General features: G+C 34.6%; 5 protein-coding genes across 5 annotated transcripts; 4 read left to right on the top strand and 1 right to left on the bottom strand.

The window, feature by feature from the left end:
* The first annotated feature begins 4,336 nt into the window (after positions 1 to 4,336).
* Positions 4,337 to 5,659, top strand: LOC17879682 (xyloglucan endotransglucosylase/hydrolase protein 24). Its single transcript, XM_006283995.2, has 3 exons — positions 4,337 to 4,685; positions 4,774 to 4,967; positions 5,088 to 5,659. The coding sequence occupies exons 1-3, from the start codon at positions 4,422 to 4,424 to the stop codon at positions 5,434 to 5,436; spliced, it is 807 nt and encodes a 268-aa protein (XP_006284057.2). The 5' UTR covers positions 4,337 to 4,421; the 3' UTR covers positions 5,437 to 5,659.
* A 375-nt stretch (positions 5,660 to 6,034) lies between these two features.
* On the top strand, positions 6,035 to 8,709 carry LOC17879613 (protein YIPF6 homolog). Its single transcript, XM_006282628.2, has 3 exons — positions 6,035 to 6,690; positions 8,001 to 8,075; positions 8,175 to 8,709. Exons 1-3 carry the CDS (start codon positions 6,184 to 6,186, stop codon positions 8,433 to 8,435), a joined length of 843 nt encoding a protein of 280 aa, XP_006282690.1. The 5' UTR covers positions 6,035 to 6,183; the 3' UTR covers positions 8,436 to 8,709.
* A 3,387-nt stretch (positions 8,710 to 12,096) lies between these two features.
* On the top strand, positions 12,097 to 14,042 carry LOC17880860 (AAA-ATPase At4g30250). Its single transcript, XM_006285003.2, has one exon. It carries the CDS (start codon positions 12,352 to 12,354, stop codon positions 13,921 to 13,923), a length of 1,572 nt encoding a protein of 523 aa, XP_006285065.1. The 5' UTR covers positions 12,097 to 12,351; the 3' UTR covers positions 13,924 to 14,042.
* Positions 14,043 to 15,363: 1,321 nt separating this feature from the next.
* LOC17880627 lies at positions 15,364 to 17,444 on the top strand. The gene is made up of 6 exons (XM_006284035.2): positions 15,364 to 15,604; positions 15,891 to 16,008; positions 16,116 to 16,727; positions 16,802 to 16,901; positions 17,001 to 17,074; positions 17,167 to 17,444. The coding sequence occupies exons 1-5, from the start codon at positions 15,522 to 15,524 to the stop codon at positions 17,024 to 17,026; spliced, it is 939 nt and encodes a 312-aa protein (XP_006284097.1). The 5' UTR covers positions 15,364 to 15,521; the 3' UTR covers positions 17,027 to 17,074; positions 17,167 to 17,444.
* A 1,263-nt stretch (positions 17,445 to 18,707) lies between these two features.
* Positions 18,708 to 19,693, bottom strand: LOC17878952. The gene has a single exon (XM_006284287.2). The coding sequence runs from the start codon at positions 19,655 to 19,657 to the stop codon at positions 18,866 to 18,868; it is 792 nt and encodes a 263-aa protein (XP_006284349.1). The 5' UTR covers positions 19,658 to 19,693; the 3' UTR covers positions 18,708 to 18,865.
* Positions 19,694 to 20,642: the final 949 nt, after the last annotated feature.

The following is a 20,642-nucleotide window of genomic DNA, read 5'->3' on the forward strand; positions in this document are numbered from 1 at the left end:
CCTGGACCTGGTTGTTCATGCTTGGTATGTGTCCCACACGTTTATTGACTACTGTCCTAGGTTTATAGATCGATCTGAACTGAGTCATGCAGAATGGACCGTTTGGGCCAAAGCTTTGTTGAGGTTGGACTGATCTTTGAAGGCTTTATAATCAGTTTTCTAGTATCTGCTATTTGTAAACATTGATGGACTGCTCCTTCCTAAATCCTACTGTTTGTTGAGTAAACAGAACAATCTTAGTAGTATGAAAAAACCAATGTTTGTACGGCCATCATAAATAAGAAAAAAAAAACTAAACGAGTTTAGTATTACTTTATCATTGCTTAGTTTTCATTTAAACTGCCTCACAGCAGCTAGCTTTTATTATTATTATCATAGTGTTTGAAAGTGCTGGACCTGGTAAGTGGTAATAATAGTAATCCATATATATTGACCTATAAGTCAATGATCATCTCTAATTCAAAAGTCTTCTAGGGCAGGTTCTTCTCGGACCATTCATGTTAAAGATAAATTATTAACTGATAAGTGTATAATATATTGATTTGTACATACGCAAAACTTGGAATTCAAATAGTTCCTTATTTTTTAATTATCAGCTAGAGTGTTCGAATTTGTGGTTATAACTTTAAAATGATTGTAAGAGAGTACTTTAATGTTAATGCTTGCAAATTAGAGAAATAATTTTTGTTCTTGAAAGCCTTAGTATCACTAAGAAATAGATTGTCACCCAAACGTTGTGAGAATAATTATTTGGTTTAAATTATAAATAAGTACAGAAAAATATATTGTAACTAAGTTTCCATTCAAAATTTCGTAATCAAACGTTCACAGCAGAGACTAAGTAGTCAGAGTTTAAGTGTTTGTATATTTATAAATTCGTTGCAATAGTAGTTTATTTGATATCATGTTATCATTATAATTAATATTAGCACTAGGAATTTATATGAGATTTTTAATGTTATAATTGGACTATAATTGAAATTATACTATATTATGTTAGCAATAAGTGAATATTTTTTTGTTGATGTATATCCAATGAAATCGATTTTTTTTGTCGATGTAAAATAGGTATTTATTTAAACAAGTGGCTAACTATAAAATTGTAGTGATGATGATTAGATTCAGATGAAGTGATCATAGTAACCTACTTAATTAATATATAGGCCATAACAAAGTTTGAAACAGACAAGGGACCTAAAGGACAAACCAAAAATAATTGATGCACCAGTTACTAATTACGCTTATCCATATGTTAACTTTATGAAAATGACATTCTGCCAATTATTTATAGTAAAAATGCCATTATACAAAGATATTTGGTTAGGCATAATTTTGTACTGTAACAAATGTCTATAAAATAATTTTAGTTTTCTAAATAATTGCGTGGTTATGCGGTGAGACTACAACTCTTTTATAGTTTGACTTTGACATGCATTGACGAACCCATCGTCATCAGTCTCATCTCATCTGTCGTGATACTTGACTAATATACGGAATTTTACGGAAATAAAACGTTACAGTATTTCAAGATTTTAAAATGACTAGATATTAACTCTGAAATATCAAAAATTTTCTGTATATAATGTTCTCTAAATTATATTTTTGAAAACATCTGATTAATCACTTGATATGGATTGTATTGTGGTGATAATTGTTATACTATAACATCTATATGATCATAAAGTTGAGCGTCTATAACCTTAAATCTTCTACTCGAACATATTTATCAGTTTAATCCAACACATCATCCCAAAAGAAGTAGTTATCCAGAAACCGATGAGTTCAATTAAGCACTATAGTGTTCAAAAAAGAAGATAACTCAATAACATTTATTAATCCCGGAATTGACAAGACCAGACTTAGTTGTCCGAGATGTGGGTTCGTTAAAATGAAGTATATGGTTGAGTTAATACTGAGATTAGGCCCTGTGATTAAGAATCGCTGATGAGCCATTTGATTACACTAATAAACTAATTAATTTCTAAAATGATGATACACAGCTGTAAGGAGTGGTAGGACCAAGTTGACGTTTTGGTTAGGCAGTCCAAATCCAAATTTCCATGTCAAGAAACTTCTATCCAATGAATCATATTCATATTCGTATAATTAACTTCTAGTATTAGTGTTCGCTTTAATTACGTAGCTATCCCCAAAATATTATGGTCCATAGTCTCCAAATTACTATTACTTCCTCAAAAGTATAGTTATATGGACTACTATTTAAACCCAAAATGTCTTTTCTACTTACCTCAAGTCATGTCAGCGTAACAAATTAACACAAGTTAGACAAAATGATTAATCATTATTTTAATGGAGTTCATCTACTACAAAAACAACGTAGTTCTTTTATGTGATTTCTCAATATAATGATGGTTCATCGTTTTATGATGTTACCGACGAAGAGATCAATATTTTTTTTATCATTTGGTACTTGGAAGGATATATAAGAGTTGAATAACGCCAAGTCGAACTAGAATAATATTCAAACGTGTAGTATGGGACGATATCATTTGTTGATATTCTATAGTTTTTTATGATATTGTTTGGCAATGATGTGAAAACTCAATATGATTTTTTCGTAATAATTTTAGACCACTTATTACTTCTTTTTGGCGTGGAAATAGAAGACAAAAATAGCAAAAAATTGGAAAATATCAAACATTGCTTGTTCCTTTATATGAACAATAAGGATAAAAAATAGCTTTGGTGCTTGAAAAAAGAAAAAAAGTTAGCCTTTTGAGTTTTGGACCACTCATATTCATTAGTCATTTCCAATAAATATCAGTAGTTGTCCTCATAGACAACATTAAATTTCTTTTATTTGTGGTTTTCTCCGATTTAATTTCTAGGTTAAGTACTGTCTACAGCTGTTTTAATTTGTCAAATCTGTGTATACCAATCAAATTTTAAAAATTTCTTCATTTGATCAACAAAAGAATAAAATCCACTTTGAACCAAAACCACTAATGCGTGCGTACATGGATTCACTATATTACTACTATATGATACATCTACACATGTATACTTATATTATTATGAATATACAAATAGATATGATATATTATGATTAAGGTTTACTTTGGTTCATATATAATCGTTCGTATACAAAGTTATATTAATCAATAATTGAATTCATTTGATGGAACTAGAATGGAAACAAAACAAAGTAGACCGATAGGTGTGGTTACACTGTATTGATCATAGTTTTGTATTATGCAATGACACATCTTAATTGACTCCCATCATTAATTAGTGACCAACCAAAAGAAATTGACCTTTTTTAAATTTAGAAACAAGAAAGCGTGTGTGTGGTGGTGGTGGTAGCTACTTGCTTGCTTACACCTTTTGCTAACGCAATCAAATCTTTAAACCCATACACTAAACTCTTACTTTTCTTCGTTGCTTCTAACGTCAATTCACATAATATATATACATATATGTATATATTATCTAATCACATCATCGTTTCATAATGATATTGCCAAAGAAATATTGTAAGCTTTATAAAAACGTTTTACGTTAAAATTTGCAAAGAAAAGGTCGACGTGAGTCAAAGCAAATTGTTTTGTTCTAAAAGCATGGTCCAATGGCGACCCAATAATTGGATACATACAAATTTTGCAATATAATCAAAATATTTAGAGAGAAATAAAGATATTCACAAGACATATTCTCTATATAAATTTCAAATAAATTCGAGAATTTGAAGTCGAACAATTCCACACGTAATATATTTTTAGACCTCTTGTTTCTTCTTGCCTCCCTACAGGCATATCTACGAAGTAATTTAAGATATATTAACATATTTAAATTTTCGAGATTCGTGTAAAAATTATACTCCATAAATTACAAACTACCAATTATATAGCAAGCAAGAAAAAAACATAAACAGAACCAAAAATTATTATAGCATTTACTAATACAAAAGTTAAAAGAAAAACCAAATAACTTTTTTTTTCGTTATATCCTCAAACACACTATCATCTTTTAAGATATTTCATTGGCTCACGGCAAATTTGTTTCTTGTCTAGCATCAATTTTTGATATTTTAGTCGGTCATGCATATCTTCCAAACGTTCCAAATTGTATTTTTCTTTCGAGAAAATGTAACATATTTCTAACAAATATGTTCATGTTTACATTTACTAATTACTATAACATTTGTTTAAGGATGGTAAACATAATCAGCTTACCAAATGATGGAGGTGCTCGAGACTACAGCTGTAATACGTCTTGCATGCAATGTCTTGATATTAGCCTCCTTTTGTTCACCCACTCTCTTCTTCTTCCTTGTCATTTATTTTATGTTATTCCTCTCTCTCCCACTATATATACCTCTCTCCCCTCTTCTCTCTTCCTCACATTCCTCACCAAACCCCCCACAAACACACATCCACACGTACGCAAGCTTTATAGAACCAATGTCTCCTTTCAAACTATTCTTCTTCACGGCTCTTATCTTGGCGGCGTTCTCAGCCTCCGTTGCTGATTTTAACAGCGATGTCAACGTAGCTTGGGGAAATGGCCGTGGGAAGATACTCAACAACGGCCAGCTTCTTACTCTCTCCTTAGACAAATCCTCTGGTTCTGGCTTTCAATCCAAAACAGAGTATTTGTTTGGAAAGATTGATATGCAGATTAAGCTCGTCCCTGGTAACTCAGCAGGAACTGTCACTACTTTTTACGTAAGATTATTTCCTTTTGAAAAGTTTTGAAATGATATGATGTTTACAGGAGTTCATCTTGATATTTATATGATTTTTGAATTTGCAGCTCAAATCTGAAGGCTCGACTTGGGATGAGATTGATTTTGAGTTCTTGGGTAATATGAGTGGAGATCCTTATACTTTACACACTAATGTTTACACTCAAGGAAAAGGTGACAAAGAGCAACAATTCCATCTCTGGTTCGACCCAACCGCCAATTTCCACACTTACTCTATCCTCTGGAACCCTCAAAGAATCATGTAAAGTCAAGAAAATCTCACCTTTCTTGCTACACAAGTAAATAAACCCTAATTAGGTTTTTTATCATCTTTTCTCATCCCTAATCTGTTCTGTTCTTCTTTTTGTTGTTCTCCTATCAGATTGACAGTCGATGACACACCAATTAGAGAGTTCAAAAACTCAGAGTCGATCGGTGTCTTGTTCCCCAAAAACAAGCCGATGAGGATGTACGCGAGTTTATGGAACGCAGACGACTGGGCAACTAGAGGAGGTCTTGTTAAAACGGATTGGTCCAAAGCACCATTCATGGCTTCTTACAGAAACATAAAGATTGACTCGAAACCAAACTCAAACTGGTACACGCAAGAGATGGATTCAACGAGCCAAGCTAGACTCAGATGGGTCCAGAAGAATTACATGATCTACAATTACTGCACTGACCGTAGAAGGTTCCCACAGGCCCCTAAGGAATGCACAGCAAGCTCTTAATAATCTCTATTACATATTTATTTATTTATCTATCTATCTTCCTCTGTCTTTTTTTTTCTTACTTCTTATGTGAATGAATGCTCTGTTTCTTGTTTGTCTATGTCTGAGAATTTCCTTTTTATTTTCTGGTTTTGATTCTTTTCGTTGTATATCTTTGTCCAATAAAAAGGCAATGGTGTGGCTTTACTCTTATAGAAGATATATATAGGGTTAGTTAAAAGTATATATATATATGTATAAAAAAGATGTCTCTGTTTAATTTGTAAAAAAAAATGTGTGTTTATGATAATGATAGTTCTTTCTTCTTCATCGTTTGATTTACTTTCTTTGTAATATGAGAAACGTGTTAAATGCCCCTTATTTCAATGCAATTATTGTAAATATATCAAAATTTCTTTACCAAAATAATATATCAGATTTATATTAACAAGACATGATTTTATAGTACATACACTTTGCCACTTCCTTAATAAACAAACGTATTAGAAAAATGAAAACACAATATCCATTATTCAGTGATTGGCAAATATTCACTGAAACGACGTCATTTCTATGAGAGCACTGCGTTACACGTTTATTTTATTTTAATTTATTTACTTTCTCCCTTTTAGTAATTTCGACTTCTCTCTTCTTCATCAGATCTGAATCAATTTCGCCCAAATCGTAAGCTTTTTGACCTAATTTGTTTCCCGGGAAAATATAACAAACCATCACCGGAATCTTCCGATTCCCCTCCGGTGAAGAAGAATGTCGCACAATGATACGATTCCGCTTTACCAATCATCTCAATCAGACATCGACGAGATTGAGAATATGATGAGCGATAACTTTCAATCAGGTCCGGGAACCGTGCTCCCGGCTCGTCCGCCAAGCCCTGCCCGTCCGTCCATTCCCGTTTCATCCTCACCTTTCGTTCAATCTAACCTCCCACCGCTTCCACCGTCATCTACTTCCACTCAGAAGGTGATGCCTGTTCCAGCTCCTCCGCCGCTTCCTTCAGCAGGTAACTCTGAAGGTTCCAAGACTATCGGAGGGAGTGGGTTCGGATCTCCTCCGAATACATTGACGGAGCCTGTTTGGGATACTGTAAAGCGAGATCTGTCACGGATCGTGAGTAATTTGAAGCTTGTGGTGTTTCCGAATCCGTATAGGGAAGATCCTGGGAAAGCACTTAGGGACTGGGATCTGTGGGGACCTTTTTTCTTCATTGTGTTCTTGGGTCTTACTCTTTCGTGGTCTGCTTCGGTTAAGAAGGTAAGATCTTCAGATTCTGATTCATTGGAACCTTTATGGATGCAGAACTCCGTATACTGGCTTTGCGTTTGTGTGATCAAGTTATGAACTTGGAATCTTAGCTTTAGAGAGTTCTATTGACATGTGATTTGAGCAGTCCGTATAGTTGAAATGTCCATGTCTTCAAAATGAAGAACTTTAAAGTGCACTCCAATGTAACATATTGGTTAGATTTGAATGATCATGTTATATGTGATCAAGTTATGAATTTGGAATCTTAGCTTTAGCGAGTTCTGTTGACTTGTGATTTGAACTTTCCTTATAGTTAGAATGTTCATGTATTCGGAATGAAGAACTGTAAAAGTGCATTCAAATGTGTCATATGGGCTAGATTTACAGCTCCCCTAGAATTTTTACATTCTTGTAGCATTGCTTTTAGTTTTGATTCTTAGTCTAGGGAAGCTGTTATTACTCCTTCTGTGCAGTCAGATTTGACTTGTAGAATTGCGTTCCATGAATGACAAACCAACTCATATGATGCTTTCATACTAATCATCCTCCCCTGTGCTACATGAGCAGCTGATCTGTTAGATTGGATAGACAATTTAGCCACTTTCGCCTTGTACTGATGTAGCCACTATAGCCAGAGCTTATCTGGCCAGTCCTTCATAGATTGGCAAGAACTGGTTTCTATTAGGATTTGTGAATTTATTGATATATTAGATAAGAAACTGTGAATGCAAAGGGTAAATGAAGACCTTTCCTTTTTTCCTTTGTTGGAATGTACATGAAGTTTAGGTCATGTATCTGAAAAGGCATCGAGTTGTTATCTCTGTGTGCTCTGTTTTTTAAGTTGTTTATCTGGCCAGTTGATCTGTTAGATTGGATAGACAATTTAGCCACTTTCGCCTTGTACTGATGTAGCCACTATAGCCAGAGCTTATCTGGCCAGTCCTTCATAGATTGGCAAGAACTGGTTTCTATTAGGAGTTGTGAATTTACTGATATATTAGATAAGAAACTGTGAATGCAAAGGGTAAATGAAGACCTTTCCTTTTTTCCTTTGTTGGAATGTACATGAAGTTTAGGTCATGTATCTGAAAAGGCATCGATTCGTTATCTCTGTGTTTAAGTTGTTTTAAAACTACATAATATTATGGAATACTCTGTTTTCAATTTCGTCGATAATCTATGTTTCCTAGCATTTACATCCTGAGTTATCAGGATTAAATACCTGTAGTAATAAGGCACTACATATCTGCTAGAATAAAGAACCATTCTCTGTCTATTGGAATGGCCTTTGATCTCAATCTTTTCTCTGTAACTTCCAGTCCGAAGTATTTGCCGTGGCATTTGCACTACTTGCAGCGGGGGCAGTGATCCTGACACTAAATGTGTTGCTCCTGGTAAGCACACATTTTGATTCATGTATTGGTACAAAACCACATACTGTTCCCTTTCTTGTTGCAAGTTTTGATTTTTATACATTCTGATGCAATTTTCAGGGAGGACATATAATTTTCTTCCAAAGCCTAAGCCTTCTTGGTTACTGTCTGTTCCCTCTGGACGTTGGAGCAGTGATCTGCATGTTGAAAGACAATGTGATACTCAAAATGGTCGTTGTATCTGTGACTCTTGCCTGGAGCTCCTGGGCCGCTTATCCATTCATGAGCGCCGCCGTGAACCCGAGAAGGAAAGCTCTCGCACTTTACCCCGTCTTCCTCATGTATGTCTCTGTTGGCTTCCTGATCATTGCCATTGACTGATTCGATCTGCGAAAATGGGAAATCAGATATTGGGTCTTTGATTCAGTTTGGGTAATCATTTGGTACAGAGTAGATAGAGAATTCTCCAGCCGCGAACTATTCTGAGTTGTAATGAGATTATATATGTATAATACAGTGTTCTTTAAAGCCTTTTTGATAAAAAATCTGGTCGACATTACTTTATATGGTTTTGCTTTATCTGTATGAAACTTACGGTTCTTTTTTTTGGAAACGTATTTAACATATATAATATTAAGTAAGACCTTGATGATGAGCGTAGCTTAACTTGTAACGTAATGTTTTGTTTTCTACTACTTGTTAAGTTTGGGTAAACATTATGGATTACGAATCAAACTACTATAAGGAAATTTGGTGAAATAGTCATTACATACTAGAATGTCATAACATTAGGGATCACCAATCAGCTAATTAGCATTTCAGTTATGAAGCAAGTCTAATCTGAAGTTTATATTGTAATTTCTGTTTCACTAGTTCATTCATTTTGATGCAATATAGGGATTGTTAACATTTCATTTTGCAGCTGAATGTACTAGTGACCAATATCCATAAGCTCTTTGTTAAAAAGAATCTACCAAATAGACCTTTCACAAAGGGGGAATCAAATCTCACGAAAAGAGATTCGAATTTTGGGTGTTTTACAAAGTCAAGCTGTGTGTGTAGGATTTGTTTCTTTTTCTGTGGATTTGTTTTTAAAAGTACATGACATTATTTGGTGAAACAAAAACCACAATAAATGAATGAAGTAAAAAATAAAAAATCTGGATGAAAACTTCTTTACTGTAGTTGCATTTATTAACTTCAGAGATTATAGCTTCTGTGTCACACAACCCTCAATTATTATGTATTTCTTCTTTTTGTCTTTTCAAGTAGTTAAATTTTGTTTGGTAGCAGTAAGTAAGTAAATTTTGGGAGACGAGTGTGGTAGAGAGTGGGGGTGTGGCTCTCGAAGTGATTATGTATGTAAGAAGACAGAGCTTGCTTGTGAACTACGTCATTTCTTTTTATTAACTACTTGTATTTTTTATGTTCTTTATTTTTTTTTACCTCTTCAGGTGAAATGTGACTATCTCTCGAAGGCACCAATTGTAACAGTATCTCATACTCATAGCATTCTTTACATTGTCCGAGTTAAAATCACCCAAAAGGCCGAGATCATCGTTTTATAAAAAATTTGAATGGAGAACCAAAAAAATAAGAAAAGGAAAAGAGATATGCAGTAGTACTCTTCTTAATAGTGAAGTGAATGATTCTTTACAATTTTTTGAAAACTGAAATAAGAAAATGCCAAAGAGAGTCAGTTTCAGAAGGTACCATCATTACAAACCCTAAACCATTTTGCATAATAATATATAAAAATGCCAATTTCTGTACTTGAGGAGGATGATGATGATGCCTTTGTAACATTTGCATAATATAATAGAGTATAGCCTTACACAACTTTTGACATTTAATATATATATATATATATATGATTATTTATTGTTGGCCCTTTCGGTTGGGGTTGAGAGAGCTCGGAACCAGAGGATACAAAACTCCAAATCCAGAATCACCAACGTATCTCTGCACAGAATCTTTCGTCCAAATTTTTCCCCCACGATATCAACAACAACCAATGGGTTAAAACACTCCTAATTGTTTCCTCTTCTTACATAATTCTGAACTTTTCTGAATAATCATCAGTGTTTATTACTTTTTGACAAATATAGAAAAAGAATCAGTCACTCGTTCTAAAGTCTTGTAAATTAAACTACATGCTCTTTGGTATTAATATTAATGTTGGAACTCTATAATTGGCTCGATATAGAAAACCAAACTTGTCTTAATTCAACCTAGCGTTACTTATTAAGCTTGGCTTGGATCTACACACTTCACACTCACAGTAACTTGTAGAACGTTTTCGTTTTATTGAGTAGACAGATAATAATATACATTAAAGGTTTTTGGGTGTTGGGAGATTCCACAGTTCTGTAAAAAGTGACTCTAGTAACTTGGACCTTATCTACTGTCATTGTCATTGTGTGTCATCTCCTTTTACATATCTCACCAATTTTCCCCTATTTAAAACATCTGAAAAAAACGTCAATATTTTTATTTATTTTGTCGGCAAAATGAAACATCGATTAAACAACTTCTACTATTTGTTTTTCCATTCTCATAATACTATTTGGAAACTAATTAGATCGCTTTGGCTCATCTTAGTAGAGCATGTTTCAGCTTTGGCTAATTGCTGCAACCATCTATAGTATCTATTGTTTAAAAAAAAAATGAAACGTTATATATTAAGATAATGTAAGCTTTACACCCACTAATCTCGGAGTTGAAAATGAACACTGTATTGATTATGTTAAAAAGAGTGTTTTAACTAATTTTGGATATTGATGAGGCTTATTAATGTTGGAATCAGATCGAGATGTGAAAGAAAGTTGAAAGAGTGTTTGAGTATATAGTGGCGATAGATGTTGATATGCAAATGTAGACAAACAATGGTTGTCCCACGTAAATTCGAGTGTCCTAAAGAATAAAAATCACAAAGTCCCAACAAAACAACACAAACCCAACTGTAAGTCACATTCACAAACCCTAAACTAGTCCCTCATGTTCCCTTTTTTTTGTTGCTTTTAACTAGTTTACTTATCAAAATGTTTTTCCAAAAAGACAACATCATAAATTTTACAATGATCATTATCCTTTGAGTTAATCGTAAATATGATGACAAATATTTCCTTATCAAATCCCCCAACTATTAGATATTACATCATTAGCTAAAGATCATTATCTTTAATACATTTTTCTTTGTATCCGAGGTTAAAATTTATCATTATTTAAAAATACTATGGTGTTTTAAAAGGAATAATACTTTCTAATAAAATATTTTAATAAATTATAAAAACCAAATACGACTATACAATAAATTGCTATTGACGTTTGTATAATTCAAAAGATATTTATGTAGACGACACAAAGTAATATTTTAGAACCCCTTAATTCGAACACTAGGAACCAATCAATAAAACAAAAACCTCTTTGCTAGATTGAACCAATCCAGCTAGATGATCTGTTCTTGGCTGTCTCGTAAAAACTTACCCTCTTTTGGTATATAATGTTTTTTAATGTTTTAACTATCTCTTGTCGTGTGTGGTGTTTTTTATTGCTCATTGTACTTGTTTGTCCGATTCATTTTGCGTAAGAGTAAAAACCTATCCATTTCTTTGGTACCGTCCTTTATATTCTCTTTTCATCATTCTTCACCATTCAAGTTTTCAACCTTTTTGCTCAACCAAAAAAAAAAAGAAGGTAAATTCAATTTTTTTTTATAATCTTTATCATATTGTTGGACAAAAGAAAAAAGTCGAATAGTATCCGATGTGAGATTTACATGTCACATAACCATTACCTCTCTCGGCAGTCCCATTCAATCGATAACTTGTAATTGGTTTTGTACGTCTAGCTAGAAACCATAGACCTATGAAATAATTGAGCAAATAGTACTTGTTGCTTATATAATTTGCACCATACACAACAATTGTTGGTAATATCACCAAATATCAAAACAATTTCTCTACAAAATAAAATAGAAAAGTAAAATGTCTCCTCGACTCCTCCAACTCCAATTGCTTATAAATTGAGGTGAGCCCTTATTTCATATTTCAATAAATCCCACCAACGTCACTCTTTCTCTTTCACTCAAAAGTCTTAACCAAAAATTTGTTTCCCTCCCAAATCTCAAGAACAATAACTTCAAACAAACCACACTCTTATCTCTATAATTAAGCTAAACTCACACTTTCTCTTCTCAATTTCTCTAATTTCTTCCTAAAAATCAAAACTTTACTCTACCCTGTTTTTAAAAAACCAATCTTTTTTTTTTCTCTATAAGAAAAAACAGAGTAAAAAGATGAAGATGAGTGATTATTGGACGACAATGGCTTCTCTAGTTGGTATGTTAGCCTTTTGTCAAACAATTCTCCAGCTCGTGTTTCCGCCGGAGCTCCGACTAGCTTTCCTCCACGTCTTGACGCGCCTCCGCCACGTGTTCTCTTCTCACATCTACTTCGATATAACGGAGATTGACGGCGTCAACACCAACGAGCTCTACAACGCTGTTCAGCTCTACCTCAGCTCTTCCGTCACCGTCAACGGCGCCGTTTCTAGCAGCAACAACACACGTCTCAGCTTATCACGTGTCCCTAACTCGAGCTCCGTCACTTTCGGCCTCTCCAACAACGACAGAATCACCGACGTATTTAACGGCGTCACTGTTCTCTGGGAACACGTCGTTGTTCAACGTCAAGTACAGAGCTTTTCGTGGAGACCAATGCCGGAAGAGAAACGAGGGTTTACGTTACAGATCAACAAGAGAGACAAAAACCTTGTCTTAGATTCTTACCTCGATTACATTGTCGGAAAATCAGAGGAGATTCGCCGGAGAAACGAGGAGAGGCTTCTTTACACGAACTCGAGAGGCGTCTCGCTCGATGCCAGAAGCCATCCATGGGATTCGGTGAGATTCAAGCATCCGAGCACGTTCGATACTCTTGCCATGGATCCCGAGAGGAAGAAACGGATCATGGAGGATCTAAGAGAGTTTGCGAGCGGACAAGGGTTTTATCAGAAGACCGGAAGGGCTTGGAAGAGAGGGTACTTGTTGTATGGACCACCTGGAACTGGCAAGTCGAGTTTGATCGCTGCAATGGCTAATTATCTTGGCTATGATATCTACGATCTTGAGCTCACGGAGGTTCAGAACAACTCTGAATTGAGGAAACTGTTGATGAAGACTAGCTCTAAATCGATCATTGTTATTGAGGACATTGATTGTTCTATCAGTTTGACGAAACGTGGAAAGAACAAGAAGAGGAATGGGAGCTATGAGTATGACCCGGGTTTAACCAACGGGTCGGGTTTGGATGAACCGGGGAGCTCGGTGACTCTCTCGGGGTTACTGAACTTCACTGATGGGCTTTGGTCTTGTTGTGGGAGTGAGAAGATCTTTGTGTTCACGACCAATCATATCGAGAAGTTAGATTCTGCTCTGTTGAGAAGTGGGAGGATGGATATGCATATTCACATGGGGTTTTGTAAGTTTCCGGCTTTGAAGATTCTGTTGAAGAATTATCTGAGGCTTGAGGAGGACGAAATTGACGGCGTCGTCTTGGAGGAGATGGAGGAATGTGTGGAGGAGGCCGAGATTACGCCGGCTGATGTTAGTGAAGTGTTGATTAGGAGTAGGAGTGATGCGGAGAAGGCTGTGAGAGAGCTTGTGTGTGTGTTGAAGGAGAGAGTTGTGAAGAGAAAGAAGAGTGTTGGATTGAAGAAGAAGAAAGAGGAAGGTGAAGAAGAAGAAGAAGAAGAAGAAGCCGAAGCAGAGGAAGAACAAGAGAAAAGAGCTTTAGATAGTCCTAATAGAAACAGAGAGGTATTTGGATTTCAAGATGAAGAAGAGGAAGAAGATGAAAAGGAGAAATGAATGTAGTAGGATCATCATCTAAATCGTTCATGTGTTATCTTAATTATCCGTTGTTTAGTCAAAAATATTATAAGATATGATTAGTAATTTATATAATATAAGGTTTCCATTTTGGTGAATGGGGCAAGTCATAAGTAGGCAAGGGTTATGAGATTGCTAGGAGGTTTTAGTTGATATAGTAACATGAGACAAAACCTTCACATACAAAACTCGTTTTTAGTTGTGAATTATCTATATGTTCATCGATGCTGCAAGGTTTGGATCTTTACATGGCAAGTTAGTTGTGAGCTTTTTGTAGGATTGAATCATCAAAGGCCTACCACTTTGTTGTAGTACTTGTTTTGTTCTCAATTTTTCGTGTCGGATACGTTTGTTTGGTCACTAGACTCTCTAAATGCAGCTAAAAACCAAAAATGGTTTAAACTTTATGGTGGAAGAGAGATAATAGAGAATTGACGTTTGAATGCTGTTATTTTGTTACTGTCACAAACCAATAAATTTTTAAAAAATTGTTTAGGAAACCAATTAAATTGGAAGTGACGTTAAAAGAATCATCACATCAAAGCTAAAAAGTAAACTGAAAACAATCCATCAGTTGTAATCAATTTCTTACCAAAGCATTACAATGTTGACTACTGAAAGATCTTTGACTTGTAGAGCAATTAAGCCCAATCCTATCAAAGAGGTTGGTATCAGAAAAGTTGTTCTATATTATATTATGGACCAATCTCTGGACTCCCACATTCCCAAATTCTAGTCCATAATAGAAGAACCGAGACTTTGGCAATCTTAATCACCTCAAATGAACCACCGGTTAATGTAAAAAACAATTAAAGCAAGAACCGGTCTTTGTAACTAATGTCATGATATTGGTTGCTTAGTTTTAGACTGAGATCACCAAAATCAAGGTTTTGGTTTTTGGAGAAGGTGGGATTAAAGTGATGGTTCCAGGTTTTTTTCTCTTTTTCTTGTTGTTGAATATTTTGAGTGATTTATTAAGTTAACCATGCGTTACACATGCCACTATATTAAATATTTCCTACTATCCATTAATATTTAATACTCCTATATAAAACAAAAATTACAGTTGAGTTTATTTATTAGTGAAACTAGTCATGAGCAGTTGACTTGTTTTAAAAGTAGTAATTAAATAATAAAACAATTTAAAAAGAAAAATGCGTTGGCGAAAAATTGATGTTGCGGCAAAGCCAGTAGTAGGCCCAACAACAACACGGGACATTCTTGATGTTTTTTCTTTGTTCCTAACACAGAGCACTAATCACCTGCGGCTAAGACCGTATTAGCTTATAATCTAATCCAGTTAAAATATGCCACGTGTAAAATGTTGTGGGTTAGTGCAGGCCTTCTTTAATATTTGTATCTTCCATTAATGTGTTTTTTCTTAGTTAAAAAATAAAACGTAAAGCTGGGAAAATAAAAATTCCTTCTTTCTTGAAGAAGCAAAAGAGGAAGAAGAGAAGAGAAGAGAAGGGAGCAGAATCTATTGTTTTGGATTTTAATCGGAGGGAGTTTATTCCGACGATTGGTTTGGTCTTAAATTGAATCTTAATTGGAGGGGTTTTGGTTTGGCAGAGAAGATGATGGTAGCTAATAGTTTCGATCTTTGGCAAAAGGATGTTTTTTTCTCCGCTGCTGAGGAGGTTCAAGAATCTTCTGATATGTAATGTTTTTTATCTCATGTTTCTTCTTCTTCTTCTTCTTCTTGTTCTGCTCAATTGTTTTCTGTGTATTAGCTTGTGTCATTTAATTGAGAAATAGGGGGTTTTGAGTTAGATGGTTCTCTGTTTCTTTTAATTCGTATTTTCGTAAATTGGTTGGCTCTAGCATGATCTAAGTGACGAATTTTTGTGTATTTGATCGAATTGAGCTTTCGATTTCATGATATAGGTGAAGAATTGAGATATTTAATTTGAAAGTTTTATTCTTTTTTTTCTGTGTGATTCCAGAATGGAGTCTGCATATAGGTTGTGGATTAAAGAGAAGAGAGAAGGTAGTCGAGTATCCTTGGATTCAGACGAGCTCTGCAAAGAACTCCAAGCTGCTTTGAGTACTGCTAAATGGCAGGTATAAAAGAATGGTCTTTCATGGTACATCGTGAGTTTGTTGTTGTTTGTGAAATTTCACTCTCAAGTTTAGTGGTTTTGGTTTTTGTTGTTGTAAACTTGATTCAGTTGGAAGAGTTTGAGAGGGCTGTGAGGTTGAGCCATGGCAATTGTCGAGATGACAATACATTGACTAGGCATAAACAGTTTGTTGCCGCTATTGAAAGCCAGATTTATCGAGTAGAATCTGCTCTGCAAGAGGCGTTAAGTGAGAATGGGAAACAACCTTTGCGTTGGGTGGATCTTAACAAAGAAGAGCGTGATGACCTTGCTATGTTTCTATCTGGATCTTCTCAGACGTCAGAGAGTTTAAACAGTGATAGCATCAACTTGAGAGATTCCTCAACAAGTTCCATAGCAGAGAATCCACGTGGGGTGAATGGTAGAAGAGAGGCTAGATGTTACGGTGACAGTCCTTCTGACTGTGTGATAGACATTGATGAGAGAGGAAGCCCGGAAAGTGCTGATGCCATGATCCGCTTGCAAGCAGATAAAAAAGCCGGTACAAGAAGAACATGGAGTTCACCAAATGTACCAAATATCAATGCGTTGAGGATCAATGTTCCCTTTAATGCTAAAGAAGAAGAGAGGAAGAAGTTTCTGTCACAAATCGAAGCCACTCCTAAAGAAAAAGGATCTAAACCTCTGTTTTGGCTGCAGAGATGTCGTGATTTTAACCAGGTAAGCTTCTGCGAGCAAATCATCCCTATGTTATTATAGCGGATCATAAGTCTTAGCTGTTCATTTTTGTGCAGCTCTTTGACAGAGTCGGTTTATATCAAAGGCGATTTCGTGTTCCATTTAGCCGCCCGATTCAGCTCATTCTTTCCTTAATGCTAATCTTGTTTCTTCTGAGTGAGTCCCTCTTCTTGATTCTCATGAGTTTATGTCACACTATTGTTCCATCACCGTCTCTTTAACAGGTTCAGTTTCCATTGGTTTCCTCTCTTGCAGTACCGTTTCAAGTTTATTCATCTTGAGAACCTACTAAAACAATGGTTTCGGAAACTCTCAAGAAAAAGTGACAGGTGAATGATATTTCCGGATCAAAATCATAACTCCAAGTTTTCTAAAACAAATCTGTAAATTAAATGTTTAACCCTTCTCGTGGATGTTGCAGGTTGTGTTTCACAGACTCTTGCGTATTTGGTTACACATGTTAGATGGATGCTACATGATTCAACATCCCTGAAGAAGGACAAGAGAGGTTAAATAAAGCTTTGTCAAGATTCAAAATGCTTTTATTAATCCACAGGGAACATATAGGAGACCTGTAAATTTGTAAGACCAATTTGTAAAACATGAAGCTACGTTTCGTAAAACATTAGACGTGTACCTGTAGAAACCAAAATGCGTGTTGTGTTCAATGAAATCTCCAGTGTTTGTTTGTCTCTCAGATATTATTTGTTAGCAAAACATTCTTTGTCCCCTTTCACTTCCTTCACAAGTCTCCTGTTCGAATCATTGTAGTTGACGTGTCAATTTCTTTCATCACTACGTTCAAATCTTAAGTATCACAGCCTAAAAGTATCAGTTTAGGTCAATAAACAATAATATGAACCTAAAATCAAAATCTCCACCTATATAAACTCAATAGATATCTTAAGATTAAGTTGATCTATTGATAGAAACACATGAATATGGTGAAATGATTCGTAAAGTAAGAAAGAAAGAAAAAAGTATAACAATCATAAATCTAGAAGTCTCTAGACAAAAAGAAAGGTGCATGTCACAGTCTTTTAAGATGGAATCTGATCATACCATTTTATCAACCATGAATTTCGAAACACAAATAAATGCTAAGAAAGATATATAATAACTTCCTGTCAAAATCATAGAAAATGGACTAGTCCCAATAAGAAAAAAGTAAAGTAATAAATATTTTTCATATCCTTCTCGTGCCTCTTTCGATCATCATTCATTCCTCACCTAACCAATTCAATTTCAAAAACTATAAGACCAACATTAACAATGGGTTTTAGAGAGTATGTTAGGGTATTGAGGTTATAAAAATAAATCAAAATTGATTAATTTTACTAAGATACTTGAGTTGGGTATGTTGGAGAAGGATTCTTTTTGTGGGTTAAGAGACGCCACGTGGCGCAATCGGATTGGGTAAGTTTTTTTTTTTAATTTTTTAATTTTTTTTGGAGAATGATTCTTTTGGTGGGTTATGACATTATAATTTTTTAAAAAAAAAATTTTTTATTTTTTTTGTAAACCATTTATTATGACATTACTATAATTTCTATGAATTGGGTAAGTTGATAATTATATTATGACATAACAATTTTCAAATTTAACTATGAATTTGATGAATCGATGTTAAGAAAAACCCAATAAAATTAGCCATACATGAAAAACACAAGTCAATTTCTTATATTACAAATTATAAATTTATTTAATTTTAAAAAAAGATTAAGATATCCAAGTTAAGATCCTACCAATAAACACATCTCAAAACTAAAAACAAAATAAAAACTCTTAAACTCTACTTTTTCAAATTTAATACTAAATTAATACTAACATATCCTAACTAACATCCTTCCTATAATGTTGCTCTAACATATGTAAATAAAACAATTTTCTTAAAATATATAAATTCGTATATTCAAACAGATAGCTGAAAATACAAAACGAAAAACAAATAAACAAAAAATCTTAAAGGAAAAGAAGATATATTTATGGTCCAAACTATTATCGACATTCTTTCACAAAAATAAATTAGAATATCGATGAAACTTATAACTAAATGACGATCCTATCCTTCTCATCTCAGTCTACAGCAATGCAATTCCCGTAAGGACAAGGTCGTAATTTTAAGGATGTGGCACCCAAAACGGCGCCGTAGCAGCCACGCTTGTAGGCTCTTTGCAACTTAAAGCGTTGAGAAACCTCCAAGAAGGAGACGGTGACGGCGATCGAGATCTACGAGATTTCCGGTTAGCAGGTGACGGAAACATAACCGGTGGAATATTCCGGCGACTCTGACGGTTCTTGATATCCTTTAGTTCAATCTCCGGTGGGAACTTAACCATTCCAAACATAATCACATACCATCTTCTCGGTCTTACACTTTTCCCACTTCCAGACGCCGCCGTTTCAGGCTTCGCTGAGTTCTTGGCCGGAGAACTACTTTTGGTCGGATAATGTACGGTGTTTGGCTCACGTGAGAGCTTGCGATAATCTAGAGAACGGCTTGTCCTCATAGGTCCGGCATTGTCAAGACGTGCCACGGTATTACTCCCGGGACGGTTAATCTTATGGCCTTGTATCGCCGATAAGGACTCGGACCGTGAGCGTATTCTAGGGGTTATGTGTTCGGGAGGCGAGAAGAGAGCACTTTGGTAGTTTAAAGGGATGAGTTTGCCGCCGAAGATTATGTTTTCTGCCGGAGAAACGTCGTAGGAGCTTGAGGTAAGAAACTCAAAAAGCTCCGTTGAAGGTGATTCATGGTGGTCTTCGGTGGCGGCGGTGGGATTGATGTGTTCTGCGTTGAGGGGAAGTTCTCGGAGAGATACTGATTCTTCTTTGTCTTCTTCTTGACAACACTGAAATGGTTTTGTGAGTTTAGTAGGGTTTTGGAGATTAGTGTTTTTTGAAGTTTCCATGTTTTTCAGGGAGAGAGAAGAGTAAAGAGAAAGACAATGAAGATCTTGGAAGTGTTAAGTTTATCTTTTTGTCACCGTACATATATATATACATGGCCTTCTAGAGGGTCAAATACTTTTACAAGAACTTAAAGTGGAAACTATTTCGTTTAACGTGTTACAATTCTCTAGGTGTTAATTTTTCCTACACATACATTGATTGATGCATATATTATTTGTAGATTTTTGACCCATGCACCCAAAGTTTTGTATTTGCCAAATTTCCCATGATTTTTCAAAAGATGTTAGATCTTATTTATGACCTATGAATATGAATTTTGGTAATAACAATTTTATTCTTTTAACACCAACAAATAGCATATTCTTAATTGTTAATGACCAATAAAATAGCATAACGTCTAACAATAGTAACTCTGTTTTAGTCTTCATATATATATCATTGATCATTTATTCATGAATCTTTCCGATTTTATGTTTTATATTCATCTCAGAAATTAAATTTAGTTATTCAAAAGCCTGGTCAAGAATGATTCATATAAATTCGTCAAACACAATTAATAATGTTTGAAAAATCGAATTAAAATTTTCTTCTTGATGTAAAACTTTGGTTGAAATGACTATGCAACACACATAAATGACCACGATCACAAAAATTTGGATAGATATATACACCCAACCAGTAAAAATAAATAGACATGGACAAAAGCTAATGTTATGTATAAAATATGGACTCAGATTAATGTACAACTTCGAATATCTTATTCGAGGTTTTTTTTAACAAATATTAAAATACATCACATTTCATTCCGTTAGTTTGTTTTTTTCCATTAACATATAGCCATGTGTTATTGATGTATTTTAACTTTCATATTATACATATATGCCTGCCAACATTTCTGTTTTCAATATAAAATAGTTAGCGAAACACAAACTTCAAAACTATTGAAACAATTCTGATTGGATATATTTGTAAAGTAGGACATCA

The sequence above is a fragment of the Capsella rubella genome, unplaced genomic scaffold (genome assembly GCF_000375325.1).
Source record: "Capsella rubella cultivar Monte Gargano unplaced genomic scaffold, Caprub1_0 scaffold_7, whole genome shotgun sequence".
NCBI classification, from domain to species: Eukaryota; Viridiplantae; Streptophyta; class Magnoliopsida; order Brassicales; family Brassicaceae; genus Capsella; species Capsella rubella.

What these genes read in the sequence shown, in the direction of transcription:
- LOC17879682 (XM_006283995.2), top strand. Translation starts at nt 4,422, where the DNA reads ATGTCTCCTTTCAAACTATTCTTCTTCACGGCTCTTATCTTGGCGGCG. An exon ending in GAACTGTCACTACTTTTTAC is followed by an intron (nt 4,686 to 4,773) that starts GTAAGATTATTT and finishes TTGAATTTGCAG; the next exon opens with CTCAAATCTGAAGGCTCGAC. An exon ending in TGGAACCCTCAAAGAATCAT is followed by an intron (nt 4,968 to 5,087) that starts GTAAAGTCAAGA and finishes TTCTCCTATCAG; the next exon opens with ATTGACAGTCGATGACACAC.
- LOC17879613 (XM_006282628.2), top strand. Translation starts at nt 6,184, where the DNA reads ATGTCGCACAATGATACGATTCCGCTTTACCAATCATCTCAATCAGAC. An exon ending in GGTCTGCTTCGGTTAAGAAG is followed by an intron (nt 6,691 to 8,000) that starts GTAAGATCTTCA and finishes TGTAACTTCCAG; the next exon opens with TCCGAAGTATTTGCCGTGGC. An exon ending in CACTAAATGTGTTGCTCCTG is followed by an intron (nt 8,076 to 8,174) that starts GTAAGCACACAT and finishes TGCAATTTTCAG; the next exon opens with GGAGGACATATAATTTTCTT.
- LOC17880860 (XM_006285003.2), top strand. Translation starts at nt 12,352, where the DNA reads ATGAAGATGAGTGATTATTGGACGACAATGGCTTCTCTAGTTGGTATG.
- LOC17880627 (XM_006284035.2), top strand. Translation starts at nt 15,522, where the DNA reads ATGATGGTAGCTAATAGTTTCGATCTTTGGCAAAAGGATGTTTTTTTC. An exon ending in GATGTCGTGATTTTAACCAG is followed by an intron (nt 16,728 to 16,801) that starts GTAAGCTTCTGC and finishes ATTTTTGTGCAG; the next exon opens with CTCTTTGACAGAGTCGGTTT. An exon ending in GCTAATCTTGTTTCTTCTGA is followed by an intron (nt 16,902 to 17,000) that starts GTGAGTCCCTCT and finishes CCTCTCTTGCAG; the next exon opens with TACCGTTTCAAGTTTATTCA.
- LOC17878952 (XM_006284287.2), bottom strand. Translation starts at nt 19,657, where the DNA reads ATGGAAACTTCAAAAAACACTAATCTCCAAAACCCTACTAAACTCACA.